This window comes from Pezoporus occidentalis, unplaced genomic scaffold (assembly GCF_034315485.1).
Source record: "Pezoporus occidentalis ecotype Australia unplaced genomic scaffold, CSIRO_AGI_Poc_V1 ctg15, whole genome shotgun sequence".
Taxonomy (NCBI): domain Eukaryota; kingdom Metazoa; phylum Chordata; class Aves; order Psittaciformes; family Psittacidae; genus Pezoporus; species Pezoporus occidentalis.
The window spans coordinates 4,900,001-4,920,447 of NW_026913316.1; the positions used below are offsets into that span (position 1 = coordinate 4,900,001).

At 40.4% G+C, this 20,447-nt stretch overlaps 1 protein-coding gene across 20 annotated transcripts in view; it reads left to right on the forward strand.

Moving 5' to 3' along the window:
* IKZF1 (IKAROS family zinc finger 1) overlaps window positions 1–20,447 on the forward strand; it is a 106,348-nt gene that overhangs the window by 54,409 nt on the left and 31,492 nt on the right. For all 20 annotated transcript variants that reach the window (XM_062610896.1, XM_062610893.1, XM_062610891.1 and 17 more), the window contains one exon: window positions 3,302–3,421. In XM_062610896.1, coding sequence (XP_062466880.1) covers window positions 3,302–3,421 — 120 coding nt within the window. The remainder of the gene's footprint in view (window positions 1–3,301; window positions 3,422–20,447) is intronic.

A 20,447-nucleotide genomic window follows, 5' to 3' on the forward strand; every position in this document is an offset into this window, starting at 1 on the left:
ACAAGAAATCTGGAGAGGGACTTTTCACAGGGGCATGTAGTGACAGGACAAGGGAGAATGGCTTTAAACTGAAAGAGGGTAGATGTAGATTAGATGGATATTAGGAAGAAGTTATTTACTATGAGGGTGGTGAGACACTGGCACAGATTGCCCAGAGAAGCTGTGGCTGCCCCATCTCTGGCAGTGTTCAAGGCCAGATTGGACAGGGTTTGGAGCAGCCTGTCCTAGTGGAAGGTGTCCCTGCCTGTGGCAGGGGTTTGGAACTGGATGTTCTTTAAAGTCCCTTTCATTCCAAACCATTCTATGATTCTATGAAAATTTCTCCAGTGAATCTGGCATTTTCATGGGAAACAAACTGCAGGTATTAAACCCAACTTTAGTTTGTGAAAGGATGGAGAATGAGATTTTAGTAAGAAAACCCTCCTTGGCTTCCATTTTTATAGTCGTAGCTCCAGCAGCATCATCCTGGCATGAACTGAATTGGCACTTTGCCCCCTTCCTCTCTTTCCTCATGTCTTTAACTATATTGCTGGGGCAGAGATGAGGAAACTCAAGTAGAGTGAAGTTGAGGACCTTTGATGGGTTAGGCATTTTCAGAGCTTCAGGATAAATTGGGGGAATGTATGATACAGCCTATAGTTGATCTCCATTTATGACTTAACCAAGGGCACCAGCAGCAGTGCCGAAGCAGAGCCTCAACTCTACAACACCTTTGTCTTTTCAGTTTGATGTGTCAGGTGTCTCTTTGCTAAAAATAAAATAAAATAAAATAGAGACACCTCTCTGCCCCTAGATTAAATTTCATTGTTTATGCTTCAATTCTTATTTTTGAGCAAAAATATAAAATGAAAATGGAATAAATCTATGGCTCTTTACTCTGTTACATGACATTTTAATAATTTACCCCAATACTTGCCACTATGTAGGGTTTTTTAGCTCCGTCCCTTCAAGCAGTTATTGTTCTGGACATGCCTGTTAAAAACTAAAAGTGAAATTGTTCCTCCTTCCCCTTGCCTTCTTTCTATTTCTAAATTCATTGGCAAAAGGATGTTAGTGAGATTGTGTATCTATAAGATTACCATGCAGCAGTGAACTTATCCTGGTGTAACAATTTAGAGGTAGTTAAGGCATGAAATACAAATATCACACTCTAGAATCCAAGACACAGAACTCGACAAATCTATCTCTTCTAAGTCTACTATTTCCACCTTGCCTTTTTGCATGCAGGGATTTCTGGATCATGTGTAACAGGAGGAAATCAAATGATAAGAAAGGAGTCATTAAAGCCAAGTTTACTAAGTTTTCTTAACTGCAGTCTCCTGCAAAGAGGGAAGCATACTAGGTCTCTGGCTTCTGCCCTACCAAGTCTTTGAGGCTATTCTGATTCATGCTGACTGAGCAAATGGCTATTAATTTAACAAGTAAAAGATTGGTATTTGGTTAGTGAACCAAACAGTTCACCACAAACTACAAAAGTACTGATCTACTAACAGTTTCTGTTCTGAAAAGCAGCTTTGACTTATCTTCAAAGCATCTTAATTAGCCTGCTTATTGTTGGATGCCTAACTGCATACTAAGAAACTTTTAATTTTATTTGCTATTTGTTATCTCATAGGTTTGATGGTATGTGTTTATATTGGTTCAAAGCCAAAAAAAAGCCTTCAGGTTTTTAGGGAAAGTGTTCTTCTGAATCCAGACTAAGTCACAGCATCAACTTCCTTTATTCTGACTGGAGCACAAGTTGAACTTTGGAAAGTGCAGGTGTCTTTTGATTACTGTTAATTTTTAACAGATTTCCTTAACCTGTATGTAGTGTCAAGAGACCTGAGTCTGATCAGACTGCCTCTTGTCCTGCAAATAAACTTCTTTTTTTGTTGTTTTTGCTTTAGTTTTTGGAGGGATGGAGGAGATACGATGAAAAAGCTGAAATATTTCAGCTGTCTCTCCTAGCCCATGCTTTCTATCTGTAAGAGATACTTCAACTTGGCAATATGGGACTTGCATTGGAAAGTTGCTGGCAGCTCTTTGAATTCCTTACGTCCCATAAAAAGAGTGCAGAAAAATATAGGAATAACTAAATAAAGAGCTAAACAGTGAATGACAAAACCTGTTTAATAAACTTTCTGATTTTACTTTCCTCTGCTGTAAAATTCATAGTCCTTCTTTTCCATGTATGTAATCCACCTATACTCTTGCACTTGCACCCAGTGGGTGTGATTTCGCCCATTTAAGAGTACCCCAATGAAGCCAGCTTCACTTCCGCCAGTGCAGGACTGTTCCTTTGTTAATCCTTGAGTCCTCTAGCTGCAGCTTTAGATGGTTCATCTGACGCCATTCCCACCACTCCTGCACAGAAGTTATTCCACAGTCTGATAGAAACATCACTAAGAAACTGTTCCACACTCATTTTGTTGATTTAAACCTAGATTGTGCAAACAACCCAACCCAGCTAATTTGGGAGATGACTTAAATCTACCTGTCATTTCTCCCCCCTCATGATCAGTACAGATTGAAAGCACAACGCTTTGCTCCATCCAGAAGGTTGGGAGGAAAACCTTTGCTTCTTTCAAGTCAAATCCATAACCGCCATCACCAGAATGTTGTCACTTAAGTGAGCTGTGTATGTTTTAATTTTTCCTTTTCTGAGATGTGATTTCAGAATTAATGAATGTTTGTGTGTTAATGAGGGAATTTGTATTAGAAAACCCCCACTAATTTGCTAGGCCTTTGTGCCATGAAATTACAGTCTTTGCTGGTGCTCTGATTGCCATAGGATGTCTAATTGATTGTATTGGTGTAAATTAGTAACATCTCCATTTTGGAGACAAAGGTTTTATGTGAACATTAATGAGTTCAAATCCTGTTCTGGGCCTTTTTCATTCTTTGCTGTTAATGCAAAGACCAGCCTTTTAGTAATAGTCAATGAAACTAATCACTTAGATAATTCTTTTGGTAGTTGTTTCCAAGTCATGCTTTTGTTACAGATGTATGAAGAAATTTTAAAAGAAGATCTGCAAGACAGGGATAGTACTGTGGGCAGGACATGTGTGCTGTGACTGAGAGCTAATCCAAGAAACCTCATCATTTCTGAAAGTGCATTACTTAGCGAGAGTTATTTTCCTTATTGTCATACATTCAGCACTAAAACTTTTATCTGCAGGACAGCAGGTTTTGGTCCTAAGAATGTCATGTTTTCAGTACTGTTTAGGTCTTTTTGCTAAGTTGTTTGGTTTGTGGTTCCTCTTATGGTATTATTTTGAAATAAGACTACTCTGACTGATGCTACTTTCTTCACTACTAGGAAAGGAAAGTCCTCCAGTTAGTGATGTGCCAGATGATGCAGATGAACCTATGCCTGTACCAGAGGACCTTTCAACTAGTACTGGAGGACAACAGAGTGCCAAGAATGAGAGATTCTTGGGTAAGATGACTAGTCCACTCTGATAAGAAATATTAGTACATAATATAATATGCCAGTAGTCTTAAAGCACTATATAATGAGGTGGTATACAGGCAGGTCTTGTGAATTTTCATCTTGTTCAGCACAGGATGACTCAAGTGCTTACTGTTTTTTGTGCAACCTTTTCATTGAGAAAGGCATTTTGAAGTACAGAAAGCCTTTTCATCCACAGAGAAGTTAGTTATAAAGATCCTACTAATCTTATTTCTAAAGTGTCACTTATTGCATGAAATTCTCCCCAGGAAAGATGGTTTTCATTCTGCGTAGGAGATGGAATTAAATATGTGGTTCCTGGTCTCCTGAACTCAGATTTGATAAAAATTTAGTGTGAACTCTCAGGTATTTTTATTATTATTTTTATTATTAATTTGAATGCTATCTTGAATGTTATCTACTATTTAGATTTCTCTATAAATGCCACATTAGTACACACATAGCATTCATATGTTTCAGATTCCAATGGCTGATCTTCATTTACTCTTGAGTTTTACTAACTGGCAGAACTTTACAAAGCACTTGAATTTTGTTCTCTTAGGAAAGTCCACAATTGATAAAATTTGTTGGATAAAGATAAGCTATTTTCCAGAAACAATTTTACAAAATGATAGTTCTTCTTAGGGATCCCAGACTCCACACCATGGACTAGAAACACTGCTGACTACTGCATGCACCAACTCACATACAGTCCACTTAAAAAGACTAAATGATATTATTTGAGTACAATCCTTTTTTACTAGTAATAAGAAAAAAAAGGGGGGGGGGGTCGGTGGTAAAAGCACAGTGACTCCCAGAATACTGTGATCAATGCCCTGTATGATAAAAGTATTTCAGGAGAGGAATGATTATCAAAATATGTTTGTTTATCCACAAATAAAAGTCCTGCTCATAATTTTTACATTTCTGTACTAAGGCTCAGGGTGGAAGACTGCTTACAGAAAGACTGCAAGTGTCTTTACACATTTATTGTCTAAATAAGTCTGATAAAAGTCAGTAGGGTGGAAAAGGAGACCACAGAAGACAAAATAATCAGGTCAAGGTAGTACAGCAGAATGGTGTTAGCATTAGGAGTAGACCCTACTCCTAAACTCCAGGACTACCTAGTAGAGAATGCATCTTGTGCATCTTCACTTTATTTAACACTTGATCCCCTCTTTCCAAAAATGTGAGCATAAAGTTCAGCTCCTACATGCATACTGATATACTCTATGAACAAATTGATTTTTAAAAATGCTTTTTAATATCTGATCACTTACCTAGTGTTTTGTTTCTCAGTTCAAAGCTTTTTGGACAAAATCTTGCTTTTACTGCTTGTGTATTAACGTTTAACCTTGGAGTCAAAATTTATCACCCTTTTTCATCAATTTACCATTTTAAAGATCAAGGATTAAAGGAAATAAGCTATTTTTTAGAAAAGAAGGATAGGCTCTAGCTTCAAAAAAATCTTTTCTCACTTCCTCCATCCTGAAGGCTGAGGCTTGTATGTGGTGCTATAGACCTGATAGAGTGCCATCTGAAACATATCACCTGCTCTGAGAATGAAGGCACAGTAGAGACTTCAGAAGTTAAAGTACTCAAATCACCTGCCAGATTTTCTTGGGTGCCTTCAGATTTTGAGTGTGTCACTTAAAATTACTAGAGAGGGTGCAAATGTCATAAAGGAGGTGTCCAGAGGTTCATGAAGTGTATGCTTTGATGTGTTTCCCCAGACAGGGGCACCCAAGATGTGTGTTGCTTCTGACCAATACAAAAATGATAGCTAGTGTAAAAAGGTCATTTGTGGAAGTAAAGTCATCAAAAGTTTCTAGTAATATAACCCAAAGCAGCTCAACAAAGCAGAAACATCTTAAAAGACATGTTCTGGTCACTGCTATATCTCTTCATTTCCTTGATGAGCTTGCTATGTTTTTAATGTTGTGACTCCCAGAATGACACTATGTGTTCAGCAGCTTCTTCCTGCAAGCTTAATTTCTGATGCTTATGTGCTTCCTCCTTCCTTGTCATCTTCTCCACCCCAAAGTTCCTTCTCAGACTGATCTGATGCCTAAAACTTTTTTACTGTTTTGTCTTCTTACTCTGCTCACCAACCTGCTCTACAGTTAATTTTTCTAGAAAACACAGGGAATGTTTTCAGCCAAGCAAAGAACTGGTTTCTCACAGCTCTTTAAGGCACTGGAGACTCTTTTAGGATCTCTCCTAAATATCCTTTTGAAATTATGATCTAACTTATTCAAAAGTACACATCCCACCTAAATTTCCATTCAGAATTGGTGCTTTGCAGCCTATTTTGGACACGCAGCCCTATTTCCCACGCTAACATGTAACATAAGAGCTGATTTGAAATATCTTCTGCTGATTCTTACTGTCTCTATTCAAGTTTCAGGTTAAATATTTGGTGCACCTTTTGTGGATAATCAGTACTGAACATCCTGTATGTGGTAGAGGTTGCAATTTAGGGCTGTTTCTACCCTGGGACTAATTCAAGTCATTTTTGGGAAACTAATGATTCAGTGAGCTGTAGGCCAGACCTTACTTCATGAAGAAAAAGCCATTTGCTGTAGCTGCAGTATTTGTCTAGAAAGGCAAGCAGTACCTTCCTTTATCAGTAACTGCTTGTACTGTAGCTGGCCATCAATGGATAAAAGCCACTGATGCCATCTCACAGTGTTACTGGCCTCAGAAAGAGTCTGTGGGCTCATCATTTCTGCACAGGCGGCTGTCAGGTGCTGAAGATGACTTCCAACTCAGAAATCAAGGGTTTCTCACTAAAAAAAGTGATCATCATCATTGTCACGTGTTACAGTCTGGACCTGGAATATATAACGTGTATGTTCTTTCTGAGACAAGAGGTAGAGAGAACTCATCTCACAAAATTGAGTTGAAACTCTTGAGCAACTGACAGAAGATGCCTAAAGTAACAACTCAAGATCTTAGACATCAGTAGAAGACAGATGAAATTTATATGAAGTTAGAAACTCACAATTTGTTTAAAATAAAGCACACTAGTACAGGAAGAGATATTAAAAGCAAAGAGGTTTTTGTCGTTTTTCTCCAGTGGAAAATGTCAAGTGAGTGGTGTTGCCTTCTTCCCACAACCCAGTTACTGAAGAAGAAGCCTGGGAAGTTGCAGAGCCTCAGTGCCTGGCATCACTGACATTGCCTTTGCATCCTGGGGATGCCATGGGCAGTCAGAGGTGGTAATCTGCACGAGTAACTGGTTTCTGGTGCAGGCAAGCATCCTCACTCTGAGCTTCTTCAGTGCTTTATTTCCTTAAAAGGAACTCAACCATTTGAGAACATGGACAGGAGCATTGCTGAGGGGCCACCAGGCAAACCACAGCAGCTTGCCATTACATAAATCCATTGCAACCCACACATAGCTGGGTGGAGGCAGAGTAAAAGTGTGGAAAGGCTGCAGACAAAGGGGAGAAGGGAGAAAGCCAAAAGGGGAAGTGCCCCACCCCAGCTTGCAAAATCAGTCCTGTTACTCAGACAGGTTCAGCTTGCTGTTGCCCTGGCATTTCTTGAGGGCAGGAAAAGGGGCTGAGGAAAAAGACTGCCACAGCTAAACATCTTTGCGTGCTCCTCCTATAGAAGCTCATTCACTACGAAGGAAGTATGTTGTGTATGAGTTATAAGATGCACGTGTGGCTTGTGTGCACGTGGACACGTAATCATTCAGAGAACTGAAGTAACCTGGAGGGCTCTGTAATGTGCTTTACTTTCTCAGGTTTCAGACAGGCATCTCTGTTGCTCAGAAGTATGAAAGCTTGTAGGAGCTGACGAGCCATTGTAAATTGTTGCTAGTAACTGCTGTCTCACCTGATGTAGCCCTACTGGCTCTGAGTGCAGAGAGAAAATTTGTTATAAGATGGTTTGGGGAGTCATTTTTAATCATCCACAATGAAACAAGTCCTTGAAAGTCCTACTAAGGAGGCTTCTGAAGGAATTGGAAGGCTTGTAACTAAATATTTTAGGAACTTTTAGAAATAGGGAAGTTGGGAATCTCCCATCTTGTTGGTCCAAAGCCCCTGGTTTTAGTCCCAAAATATGGACTGATATAGTATGCTCTGAGAGCCTGCCAGTGTGACCTATCTGTTCTTAAGAGGAACACAGCAGATATTTCTGTCTGGATTATTTTCATTTTGTATGCAAAACTTTTCTGGGAATCTTTATGGAGAGAAAGATGGGGGTGGTTTACTACATGGGAGAAAGCATGTAGCAAATTTCATGAATGCCCTTATATATGATGTATAGGATATATGGTATATACGAGCCTTCAAAGGTATGTTTTGCATGTGCACAGTATGAAAGTGTGTGCTGGACTGAAGTGCAGAGGACCCAGGTATGCAGGGCCATTGGTAAGCTGAGGAATTAGCCACGCTCCCAGAGACAAGCTCTGCTCAATGTAATGACTTAGGACTTCAAAAAAAATGCGCATGAATTTTCACAAGGTCAGTAGGAAATGGCTGTCTTTCGAAAGGCAAATTCCTTTATCAGATTTGAAAATGCTTCTGCAAGTAGTGAGGGTGAACATTTTCAAAGCAAACTTGCAAGTACTTTCTAGAAGGAAGAGTGAGCTAGTTTGGAAAGAAGAGCTGTCACAGTCCACACACAGGCTGTGCTGCATTAGAACAGTTAACTCAGCCTGCATATAAGCCAGGGCAGAACCACTGTGTAAGCAGGCATGTAAAAATTCATCTTCTGATGCAATTGAAACGTGATAAAATCAAAACCGTGAGAGCAGAATTAATCCTAACAGGCTATTGTACTTTTGCAGTGATTTCTATTTAGTTTTGTGAGTAATTATTTTACTCCTGGCCCATTTGGTAGGAGTATAGTTTCTTTTGCCACTGTGTGGCAACATGATGTTGCAGTGAGTGGTGAACCTATGGGGTTTTTATTTCACTGTGTAGCTTGTGTAGCTGTGGCCAATTTCATGGGCACCTGCTGAGTACTGCTATGTTTTCAGAGGGAAACATTAGTGTAAAAGCCAGTGAAAGCTTGGGAGCTGTGCAAGTTTTGTTTCTGCAGCGTTGAGAAAGCAGCGAATATCAACTGGAAAGATGCAGTGTGTTTAGCTGTGTGGCTTTTAGGTACGGATACTGAGCCTGCTGATCTGATCTGCAGTTAGAGTAAGTTGTCTTTATCTGAGCAGAAGAGATGTGGCTCAGAGATAAGCCCCATTCTAGCTCGGGAGTTAAAATTATCTCGCAGGATCTCAGCCACGGCTGCAGCACAACTCAGAAATACAAGGCTCTGGGTGGAAGAGGGGCATATTTTAAGCTGGGGGACACCTCTATAACTGCAGCTTGCTAAACCTCAGGCTATTTTAAGGGAATGAGTCTGCATCAAAATGTTGGATGGCCCTCTGAATGCCAGTCATCCCTTTATTCTGTACTATATCTTGCTTGCTTTTTGTTGTAGGCTTGTTTTCTCTCTTGAGCAAGTTCTCGTTCAACCCTAGTGCTCTTCAGGAGTGTCTGCTGAGTGAAAATCTTAACTGATGGACTCAGGTGCAGTACAGGGACCACCTGCTTCTACACAGTCTCCATTTTGGAACAAGCTGCTGGTTTGATGTTGTTCAGCATGTCCTCACATTTCTGTAATTTCAACTCCCGCTTTGGTGCCTCTCCCCTGAGAGAGGAGAGGTTTCTGGCTGCATGGGACCTGCAGTGATATTCTTCCATCAGGTGTGAGCTCCCCAGGTTCTGTCCATTTGCAAAATGTGCAAACATATTATGACCATGGCTGTATCCCCAAATTAGAGGTTTTCAGGGAAGGGTTTCCAGCATGGTCGTGCCCTTTATGCTAAGGAGTGAGAAATAAAAGGAGCTTCTTTTTGGAGCTCTAGTCCCGAAGCCAGAAGCAAGTACCACTCATTGCAGCAGGATAGAGATTTGCCCCTGAATCTTTCTGATTGAGCTCACTAGGTGAGGTTTCCTGAAGCCTTTGAAGATGGTCTCTCCAGAAAATGCTTTGCTCCACGTACAGCAGCTAGGTATGCCATAGCAGCCAGTGCAGGCTCACCCTCAGCATGTTATTTATGGTGAAGAAGTGTGATCACAGCAAGCCGATAACTTGTGAAGGTGGATCAGCCAGCACTTCAGAATTATGGCCTCCAGAGACAGCTTGTTGGAAACTCTGTCCTGCATCATCCAAGGTCCTCCCTGAACAAGCAAGCCAACAGAGCAGCAGCCTCAAAGAGATGATGTGAGACACGTTGTGCTGCTCCCTCCCCCCCTAGTAAATGTTTTCTGAGTTATAAAGATACACATGCAGGGAATGTAGTAGAGTGACCCATTTGGTGTGTGCTTCTTTATAACTGTTTTTTGGAAAAAAAAAAAAAGGATAGTGTCTAGTTCTTGTATCTATTGCGGTTTAGGGATGTGTTTTCCAGAAGCATTTAGGTGTCTAAGTTATAGGCATGAGAAGAAATCTCAAGAAGGAGTATATCATCCCACCATCAGCCATAGTAACACCACAGGCACCAAATGGGACTTTTGGAAGTGAGTAACTCCTACTCTTTTGATGTAAATAAGATTTCAACCTGGGCATGCCAAAATCCTTACCTAAAAATGGGATTCAGAAAGCCATTGAAGGTTTGCAGAGAATTTGTAAATGCAGAGCAAGAACAGAATTACTCTTGATTTCCAACCAAAACAGGGCTGATCCAAAAAGAAAACTTAAGATGCATGATTTACTCTGGTTTTCACCTTCCATTTCCCCTACAACTAACTTCTAGACTATTTTATGGAACAAAGTAAGAACTCGCTGGCTCCCTGATCCCTCCTTAAAAAAAAAAAATAAAACCAGTTGAGAGCTTTAAAAGGAATTGTTAATTCCTTCATATTGCAGAGTGTATCTGCACAGGATTTTGCTCTCCCTGCGGATTAAGTAATGTAACAGAAATGCTTAATGCAATGGAAAGGTGGGTTTTAACTAAAGTTGGTGACACTTTCAGCTTGTGTTGCAATTAATAGAAGAGGAAATATTCATTTTCCATATTTCATCATTTAAAAACATCCTGTATTTGTAAGAAGCTGTGATCATGATCAGCCAACATCCCCATTATGGATTTGAACTTTCTAAATCTTTGATGATTTTTGTGTTTTGGTTTTTGTCTGAGCTAAGTGTTTTGCACTCTGGATTTTTAATAACAGTTTGTGTTTTTTTTTCAGAGGGAGATCAGTCCCTTCCCATTCACAGTGCTGTGCATCTCAGCAATATATGGACTGAATTATTAAGCCTGTTTTTTCCTGCTGTAAATCTGTGTTGCAATGCTCGGAAGTGGTGGTAGTGGTTGGTGTTGAGGCGGGATGGTTTCATTAGCAGCGAAATGGTGACTGCCAGCTAGGGAACACTGCTGTTTCTGCACCTTTTGCACTGCATCTGGGCTTAGAAGGTATCTTTCCAGGTCTTTCCAGATGAGACTTTATTTTTGAGTGAGAACCACACATGCGCATATAAAGTTCACTATGAAAAATTTACTTGCCTTATTAGGCAAGTAGGGTAGACTGAGACCCACTGCTCGTTTTTTGTGCTCAGATTTGCAAAGGGAAAGAAACACCTATGTGGACAAGAGAAGTGTCAAATAGTCCATTTCCCATTCCTACCCTGACCCCGACCTCTCTGTATTTACAATTCAGGCTGTAAATGCCTCTGTCTCTCTTAAGCAGAGCAGCCCTCCTGGTTTCCCCAGGCAAAAGCCATGAGTGAAGAGATGAGAACATCCCTTCCACACTGACATGGCATTTTCCCAAGCTGGGGTTTGTTCTTTCTGCTCTTAGAATTCAAATAATTTTGTAACTGGCACGTCCCGTCACTGGACATTGGAGGGGAGGTGAGGAAGCCCTGAGGGCCAACATGGTCGATGGGACTTTTTTTGCTGCAGGTGTGGACCTACAACAATTTGTCTAGAAGTCAAACAGGGAACTAGGCTTTTCTGGGGATAGGTTGAACTTCCTGACCATTTGTCCACATAATGGCAAGTAGAAATAAAAATGAGAAATTATAATTGTACTAGTAAAATACTTCAGTGGCTTTGGAGCCCAACACTTGGAAAAGATGGGGAAGGAATAATGGTAATGAGGCATTACCTCTGGTGTAGCAACACATTTGTTTAATCTTACGACCACATTGCTAGTAGATCCTAGTAAAATTGGTATCCTATCACAGGCTTATTGTGGTGTTAAGTGGAATTTTTCTTCTCCATGCAAAACAATCTAGGGAAGTCTGATGCTGTTTATTACTGTAATTACACATTAATAAGTTTGTACATTCACTGTACAGTGGAAGAATTGCTAATAATCTTTCCTGTGTGCCATGCAAGAGACTGATTTATACAATGCACGATTTAGCCCTCAGTATTGAGGAGACAGTGCAAAAATATTTTTCATTTCTAAAACTTTTTTGTAATTCATTTCTGCTCCTTAATACGCTCTTTGAAGTTTGAAATGGCAATGCATTTTCCAGCCAAGAGGAGCCATTTATGCCATGTTCTCTCTTTTACATGTGTAAATGCACACACATACACACATATACATATAAAGATATGCCTGTTAGCACACATAAAATTGTATGGCTGCAAAATCAAATTCCTCTCTGCGTATGTCTGTGTAAAAAACCTTAAAAACCAGCACATGTATGGAAAAGAGCATTTCTATTGAAAGTTGAGCTTTTCTCTCTTTTAAGAGGGAAAGATCTTTCAAGTATACACTCCGCAAAATAAACTTATGTCATGTAGATTTATTTTTTTTCAAACCTAAAAGAGGAAAAGGTTAGTTCCTGCTAATTTGTCTGTATCCCTGTAAGAAACCTAAGTGTAAATTCCATTTGGGAAGTGGGCAGCAGCTGAGAAAGATCTGCTTGTACCCATTGTGATTTTTGCAGTCTGCATAGAGCTGCTGGGCTGAGGCTGCTGTGAAGGCAGATGGGGTCATGGTACTAGAAGGAGCACAAGTAGCTCATGAAGATAGGGGTTGCTGAGGAAAGGAGAGAGACATGCACCCCCTGTCAATCCTTCCTGCTGGAGTTTGTTATCTGAACCAGTGCCCTGGAAAGACACTTCTGCCTACTGCTGCTGGCTCTGCAGTGAAGGGTTTCATGGGCTCTTGGATCCTCCCCTGCAGTTCATAACTGCTGTTCCTTCCAGCATTCAGACATTTTATTTGCTTAATTTTTTACAGTGTTATTCATGTAAAGTCTGTGATGGAGAGCGAGAGTTACACTAATGAAGTGTTTTTTTCCAGAACACTCCTTTACAGTCCTGTACCAAATTTAGGATTGCATAGTGGAGCTTTGGAGAACATCTAGTCCTCACAGCAGAATGATAGATGGCTGACCTATTGGAATAACCTAATGAAATATAATATATCTCTCACTTGAGATACAAGTTTCCACTAAAAACAGTTGCATCTCTAACTCAGTAACTTTCTTAGAGATTTGTCAGTAGGTGAGTGAACAATTACAAAAACATTATTACAAGAATCACTTTTTCCCTGAACCCTTCTACTCTCTCATCCTGGAAAGTGAGAGTGATATTCAGGGAATCTTCTTATGTGCATCTTGGGGAGCTACAGCTGGGTGTGAAATATACCCCCTCACAAAGGCCAGGCTAGTTGAGCAAAATGCAGTCCCTAACCTTTGTGTGCTAGGACTGGTCTTTGCTGTGCAATGGTGGTGTTTTCCCCCATCTTTTTTACCCTCAGTAAGACAGAGCACAAATAGTTTTATTAGTTGCATACTTCCTGAGAACACAGTGATCCACACATTCTGGGCTGCGGGTTGTGTTTTTCACATTCAGGCATATGATGGGAGTTCATCAGATAGCAATGGGGAGCTCTAGCCAATAGCACATTTGCATCAGCAGAAACAAATTTCACAAGACTTGCTGGGAAGGTTTGCCGCAGCGTGCAACAGTCCTGCACTACCAACAGCCACTGCACATTCATTTGATAAAAAAGATGACAACAGAGAATGAAACTTTCAACGTTCTGTTCTACAAACACTTGAGAAGCACATTACCCCAAAGGAGTGAGCCTGTGGCTGACATGGTGCCTTTCAGGTAAAGGAATTTGAAGCTGTGGATGAGCCATGCTTCATTTGTCCTGGTGGTAAGGAGAGCTCTCAGCACTGCACTAATGCAAGTGACAGTCCTGGTATCTAACAGTTTCCAAGAGTCCAAAGGCCTGTCAACATGATACTGGGATCACTGAGAATTGAAAGCCTTATGTGCTCAGAAATGTTCAGGTAGCACAATGTTGTCATCTTGTGTTGTACAAGGCAGAAACAACTTTCCTTGAGATGCTGTCCTCCAAATGACGAAAGCATCATTTGCCAGTCCCATATCTTTGCCTCTGGTTGTTGACCAGTTTACCAGGTAAAAGTTAATTTTTCTGAAGACAAACATTTGCTGCAGCCTCTGACAAACCTGACTGGCCATTACCTTGTTCAGCCTGTATAGCTCAAACTGTATTTCTGGATATATGTGTTCCTAAGTGGTGGAGTTAGCAGGACTTCATTTCCCTTCTTGACCTCACTATACTACACAGTGCAGCATGGCCACAGCACAGATATCAAAGTTTACTTTGGCTAATAATAAATAGCAACTTCTGTAGAGTTGCTTTGCATTTTAACGGGGAAGATTTTTTACACTTTTCATTTGCCTCACTCTTAGACCAGCCACACTGTCTGGGTGTTAGTATGAAATTTCAGTGCTTTATGAATCCTGGACTGGGTAGTACTGATGTACTCTCTCTGGCTTGGTAGGGACAAGGAGTTGCAACTTGGTATTTCATGGGAAAGTAGAAGGATTCCTACTGTGTAATAGCATATTAGGGCATATATCTGGGTATTTCTACACTTAGAATCCTTTGCATTTGGTAAAAATGCAATGCAATGTCTGTTGCTTTTCAGTATTTGAAAAGCATTTTAAATATAAGCTGGGCAGATGCTTTAAAAAGAGACAAAAGGATTCCTCCAAGTAAAAGGCACTTACACTGTCTAGGACACATGAGTAGGAGCAGAGAGGAAGTCTGACAGAAACTTTGCCTACTAGACACTTTCAAATATTCCATAAATGCTGAAAGGGCAGGAAATGCCAATGCTGATAGCCTGAACAGATCGCCAACCCTTATGGGAGGCCAAGTTTTGATCATTCTCTGAATGCATGGCACCAGTTTCATAGCACAGATCTTGTTTTAGTTGCATGTAATTGCTTGTGCATACTAGCTCTTACTATTTATCTAACACTGGGAAGGGGATTGAATTAAGCTCTGGATGTTTCTACTGCCATTTCTCTCCAATGATTTTGTTGTTTTTATGTATGAATATATGTTGTGGCACAGGGTTCCAGGAAAAGGAACAGAGCTCTCTTGCTCTAGAAACTGCAAACACCAACAGCATGTACCAAAGTGTTTACAATCTAATTAAGGTTATATGTGACTGATTAATTAAGCCTTAAAAGTCCTAGCCAAGGTAAGTGTGAGGTAGGGTACAATGAGATGTCATCAGTTGTGCTGCAGAATCTAAACTATAGATAGTATTCTGGAGTCCAGAGAGCAAAGTTTTCTAATAGCAGCAGCAAAGTAGTCTTCTGTGTTCTTCCAAGGTGCAGTGGGATTGGTTTAGTTCAAAGTTTAAAACTTTGTTTTAAACAATGTGTCTCTTTAGCTTGAAAAAAAATCAAAAAATAAAAAAAAATATATACATTTATATTTAATATATATCTTAAATATATATATTCAAGATATATATATCTTATGTATATTTAAATATAAATAATTGAAGGATTTGATGATGGTACATGAAGGAATAAAATAAGTATTGGCAGTGAATGATTAGATCATTTGGGGCATCAGGAAATAATTAATTTCCTGACTTCTAATTAGTGTACATCTTATTACAGAGGAGCAATCCACTACATTGCTTGGACTTTTGGAAAAAGGGGAGAGCTGATTTCCAGCTCCATGCCTGATATGTGCCAGCAGGTCCTGGATCATGTCAGTGCAATGAGTGTAATTACAGCTTAGTGCTGGCGTGACAGAGCACTGCATGAGGCTGGTGCTAGGAGAGTGGGCAGGTGAGGATAAAGTTGGGATAGAAACCCAAATTTCAGGGGGTCAAACCCATACTCTTGTCCAGGCTTTTCTCTTTGCTGAGATGTTTCTGAAGATCCTTTGCATTACAGAAAAACAAAATACTCTAGCAATTTGGTTTTGGAGTGAGATTTCACACCTCATAACTGAACATGTATATACTGTGAATCTGAACTGGAGATGACACAGTTTTCAGAATTAAGTCATTTCCTACAAAAAGGTACAGGCTGAGCCCCTCTCTTGTTTCCTTTCTCAGACCACTGAGAACTTCTCCTATGTTGGCTACAGTGTGGCAGGAAATTAAAATCTGGTTTGGATGTTTTAAACAGCTTATGCTTTATTTTCTTGAGGTATTTGCCTTTGGGATTTTTGCATCTCTATTGAAACAGAGTGGTAGCATGGGAAAAGGCTATCTGAGGAAAAATATCATTCCTCTTCTTCTTCTGCATCATTAGTCCATGGAAGAAAAAGCCTACTTTTTTACCTTGAACAAAAGAGAGCTGGCCAAGGGCTCCAAGCATTTGATATGTGGTATTTTATGGGTGTAACCAAGATTTATTAGGTTGGACAATAATCCTACTTTTGTATAATTCTGTAGGACGTATCACAGATAAGGGTAGCATTTTCACAAATATCTAAGTGATGCAGCCTCCCAAGCTATGACTGCTGCCTGCTCCATGGTCCCTAGTCATCTTCTGTGGAACCATGGGTTACATGCCAGGAGGGTGACCAGTGCAATGGTCAGAATCTGGCCTCATGTGTTAGGACCCTTGAGACGCTTGTACCCAGTTGTAGGAATCACTCTAGACAGCAACATAGCTTTTTAGTTTCCCTGTTAAAAAAAAAAAGAAGTCTTATCCCCATTAAAAAAGAATTGAAAAATGTGCAGATAGGGAAGTAAAGGCACATGATGGATTAAGTGCCTTTCCCATAGACACACAGGAAGTCTGTGGCTCAGCTAGGAGTTGAACCTAGCTTTCCACTGTCTGAATCCAGTGCCCTGTCCGTCTTTGAGGCCATTAAATTTTGTTGTTCCTGAATTCCCTACAGGCTGAAGCAGAAGGCTACTGCTTGTGAAGAAGAGCTTTGTTAAAAGATGAGTATTACCTGTAATGAGTGAGAAACCAAGAATAGTTCTGGATGAAGTGTTGCCCATTTCTATTGCTATTTAATGTTCTCTTTTTTCCAAGTTTACATCAGCATGAAAATCCCCTTGTGGTATTGCTCCTTAACCAAGCAAACTACTCATGCCTTTCCTTACGGCTACAATTGCAGTACAGGACAATGCTTAGCTATTTCCAGCTGTCCTGGTTTAACAATAAGTGACATTATGACTGGCTTGACAGGAAAATGATCATATTTCTGCCTCTTTTGCTTGACATGCCTCATCCAAATCAAATAGAAAAATTATGTCCATTTTCCATGGAAAGCACTCATAGCTAAGTTTTCTCTTACAATACTCACTTGATTTGACATAGCATTGTTTCTTGAACCACTGCATTACTGGTTTTTGTCTTTGCAAATGCTGAACTAAATCAAGAGGGACTTCACTGAAGTTTAAAACAGACTAGAACTAGTAAAGCCAGAAAGCAGGTCATGTCCCTCAAAACCAAAAGATGCATCAACCCTTCCCTGTAATAGGTAGGACATGTCAAGCTAGGCAAAACCTTCACAATGGTTATAGTCCATCTCACATACATCTACAAGGTATTACACAGCTTGGTCACACTGCCTTCCATAGAAAAATAATACCATGTGTAAACTACGCCACTGTGAAGTAGAGGTATTGGTGCTGTATCTGTAGGGAAGTGGAAGAGCAGTCACAGGTGCAGGATGGGACATGTAGTCCAAGTCTCCTACAGTCATAACATCTAAGGGACTGTTGCTGTTTGCAAGAGGAATCTGCTAACTCCTTCCTACACAGGTATAGTCATCTCTTCTAGGTCCCATACATCCCAAAATGTGGGACAGAGGAGAGACATTAATTTTTGCTGAAGAAGTGGATGCTAATCAAGTGACCCAGAAGATATTTCCTAATTCACAGATAAATGGTAGGGAAAATAGCTGAACCTCTTGATATTCTCTGTGCAAGAGTGTCTCAAAGAAAATGAAGCCTCACTAGTCCCCATTTCGTATTACCTTCTGACAGCCTCCTTTGTGGGGGAATAGCCCCAAATGGTTTTGAAGGAGCTCTTCCAACAGGGTAGTTTTCATGCGGTGATGAACAAATAATTATACCACAGTACACCTTTGTGTAATGCTCTTCATTTACATGCAGGATTTCACCACTATCTTCTTGAGAAACTACAAAATTCAATTAGCCACCAGATAAAGACTGGAGTTTGACTCGAAAGGGATGCACAACTATCAGAATTGAGATATTCATAGAGGGTTATTTCTCAAGTTTTTACTTTCTACACAGGCTGTTATCAGACAAATTCTTGCTGAAAAGTCAGAGAAATCAGACAGTGTAAAAATCTGGGTCCTGCATTGTTCTTAAAGAGGTTTATCTTCTGCTTTGTATCTCTTTTGCCTGCAAATGGAGAAGAGAAAATTCTTCATGTGAATCTCAAACATTTTCTGCTCTGGCCAAGTTTCATTCTGAACAAGCGGGACAGAATAGTACATGATCTCAGTGGAAGGACTTCCTAAGCTGTCTCTTCCATCCACTGGCAGCCAGGCAGAATTGCCAGTTAGGCAATCCCTACTCTGCTTTAGCCAATTTCCTTCTGTACTCTTCCATCACTCTGTCCTCTGCGGCTGCCTTCAGCAAATAAGACCATTGCCTAATCAACACTTCTCACCCTGTGGCTAGGCATTTTGAGGCCTTTTCTTCATGTTTGATTTCCCTCTTTTCTACCTGAGAGTGATTTGAGGAGTTCTCCTCTTGGTGGATATGAAGACAAGGGAGAGGGAGGGTAGGCTGGTTCAAGTTTGGTGAAATCCAGCAGCACACAGAGCAGCACAGTTGGTCAGTGGGAAGCGGAATATAGGTCAAGCAGGTGAAAGTCGGAGAGGACTGCTGCAGAGGCAGAGAAGACTAAGCATATATATTTTTTGTTTGTTTAAATTTAGTTTTTCTTCTGCTAAGCCACCAAGTATAATTCCTGGTCTGTGCTTCCCTTTCTGTCACTTCTCCATAATTCTTAGCATTTCAGTTGGGCTGCTGTCTCTTGGCTGCTTCCTCTTTTCCTGCTTTCCTATATTTCATTATTTGCCCTTCTTCCTCTTCAAGTGCTTTTACAACAGAGTGAGGAGGATGTGGAAACTAGTTACAATATGACACACAAACTGCAGTGTCACAACTGCAGCTCTTTGGTTTCACCTCCAGGATTGTGGAGAAGCAGGGCAGAGTGGAGAAGAAGGGCTGGGAGGCTGAAGGAAAGAAGGGAGAGATTTACAAACAAGGAAGCGAAATGACAGAAAGTCACAAGGTTTCCAGCTCGGGAACTTGGGATAATCGTTTAACATAATCCGAAACTGAATCATCACTGTGTCCTTGAATGCAAAGGAGAGCTGCCAGTCTGTGCCAGTCTAGGGGTCTCCCACAGTTCTGCTGCCACAGGGAAGATACAGTTCCCTCTACAAGATATACTAGACTAGACAAGATATACTACAAGATATGAGCTAGGTATGCACGGTGCACAGCTTGCAGCATCACCCTTTCAAAAACAGAAAAAAATAAAACAATAAAAACTCAAAGGAAAAATCATTCTTAGTGCCATGTCTGTTAAAACTTTTGGAAGATGCCATGGATGAAAATGAGGACATGTTGTAGCTTTCTTGAGATACCAGGAAGCTGGGAAAACTCGCTCCCATGGACTTTGCTCCAACTGTTTCCTAGGGCACCCATTAATTAGAGGTGTTATTTCCCTTCCCTTCTTTTCTTCTTTTTTTTTTCCTTTTTTTTTTTTCTCTTTTTCTTCTTTTCTTTTTTTCCCTGGGGTCTCATAGAAGCCTTTCAACTCAGTTGGTTTAAATATACATCATAGCAACTGGTATAGGGCTTGCTCCAAACTTCTAGACCATGACAGATGCTAAGGAGATAAACAACTGTGGGTTGGGAGGAAATGGGTAATATGTCCAGACTGCTCTGTGTGTTTGTGGAAGGAGTTAGAGGAACAGTAGATAGAGGTTTCCTGTTAAGCTGGACAAGGGGGAACCTGTGATGTTTCTCAGCTATGGCTGTAATTGGACTCAAGTTCAACAGCATTTTCAGTGTGGATTTGGTGCTTCTCCACACTCCATGAAAAGCTCAGGTTGTCTTAAAAATCTGAATACCACTAAAAGTCAAGGAGACATAAGTTCCCAAACTGTTTAGATACTTTAGTATTGCTCTTCGCTGCCATACAGTTTCTTGCAATCTGTGGGGTATTGCAGCAGAACAAGGGTTTGATAGTCTTCCCCTGCTGCAGATTGGAAAGCAATGCGTGAGCCAGCTCTGAGCTTTCAAATCAGAATATGCTAATCCATGTCCTTTTTGTTAACTGCTTCTCCACTGATCAACTTACAGGTTATAGCAAAAAGAGCTTGTAAGGAGCTAACAAATGCCTGCCTGCACATGCATACTAAACAGAGGATGGTTCTGATTTTCAGAGGTGACTGGATGCCCAGAATTCAGATATGGGGCTTGAGAGAGTGGTCTGATTTCTCAGTGGTCAGGCTGATCTCTTTTCTGACAATCTAGTTTGATTAGTGTCTGAAGCTGGAGAGCCCCAAAATGTCAGTTGCTTTTGTTAAAGTCTTTTAATCTTTTGTTGATAGGCAAATGTTAAAATAATTGGTAGGCATATTGAAATGAGTGGAAGGGGTTAGAGAAATTCAAGCAGTATTTGAATGCTAGTTAAACCATATTAGATTATTCTGTTCTTATTCGATAATTTGAGACAGAA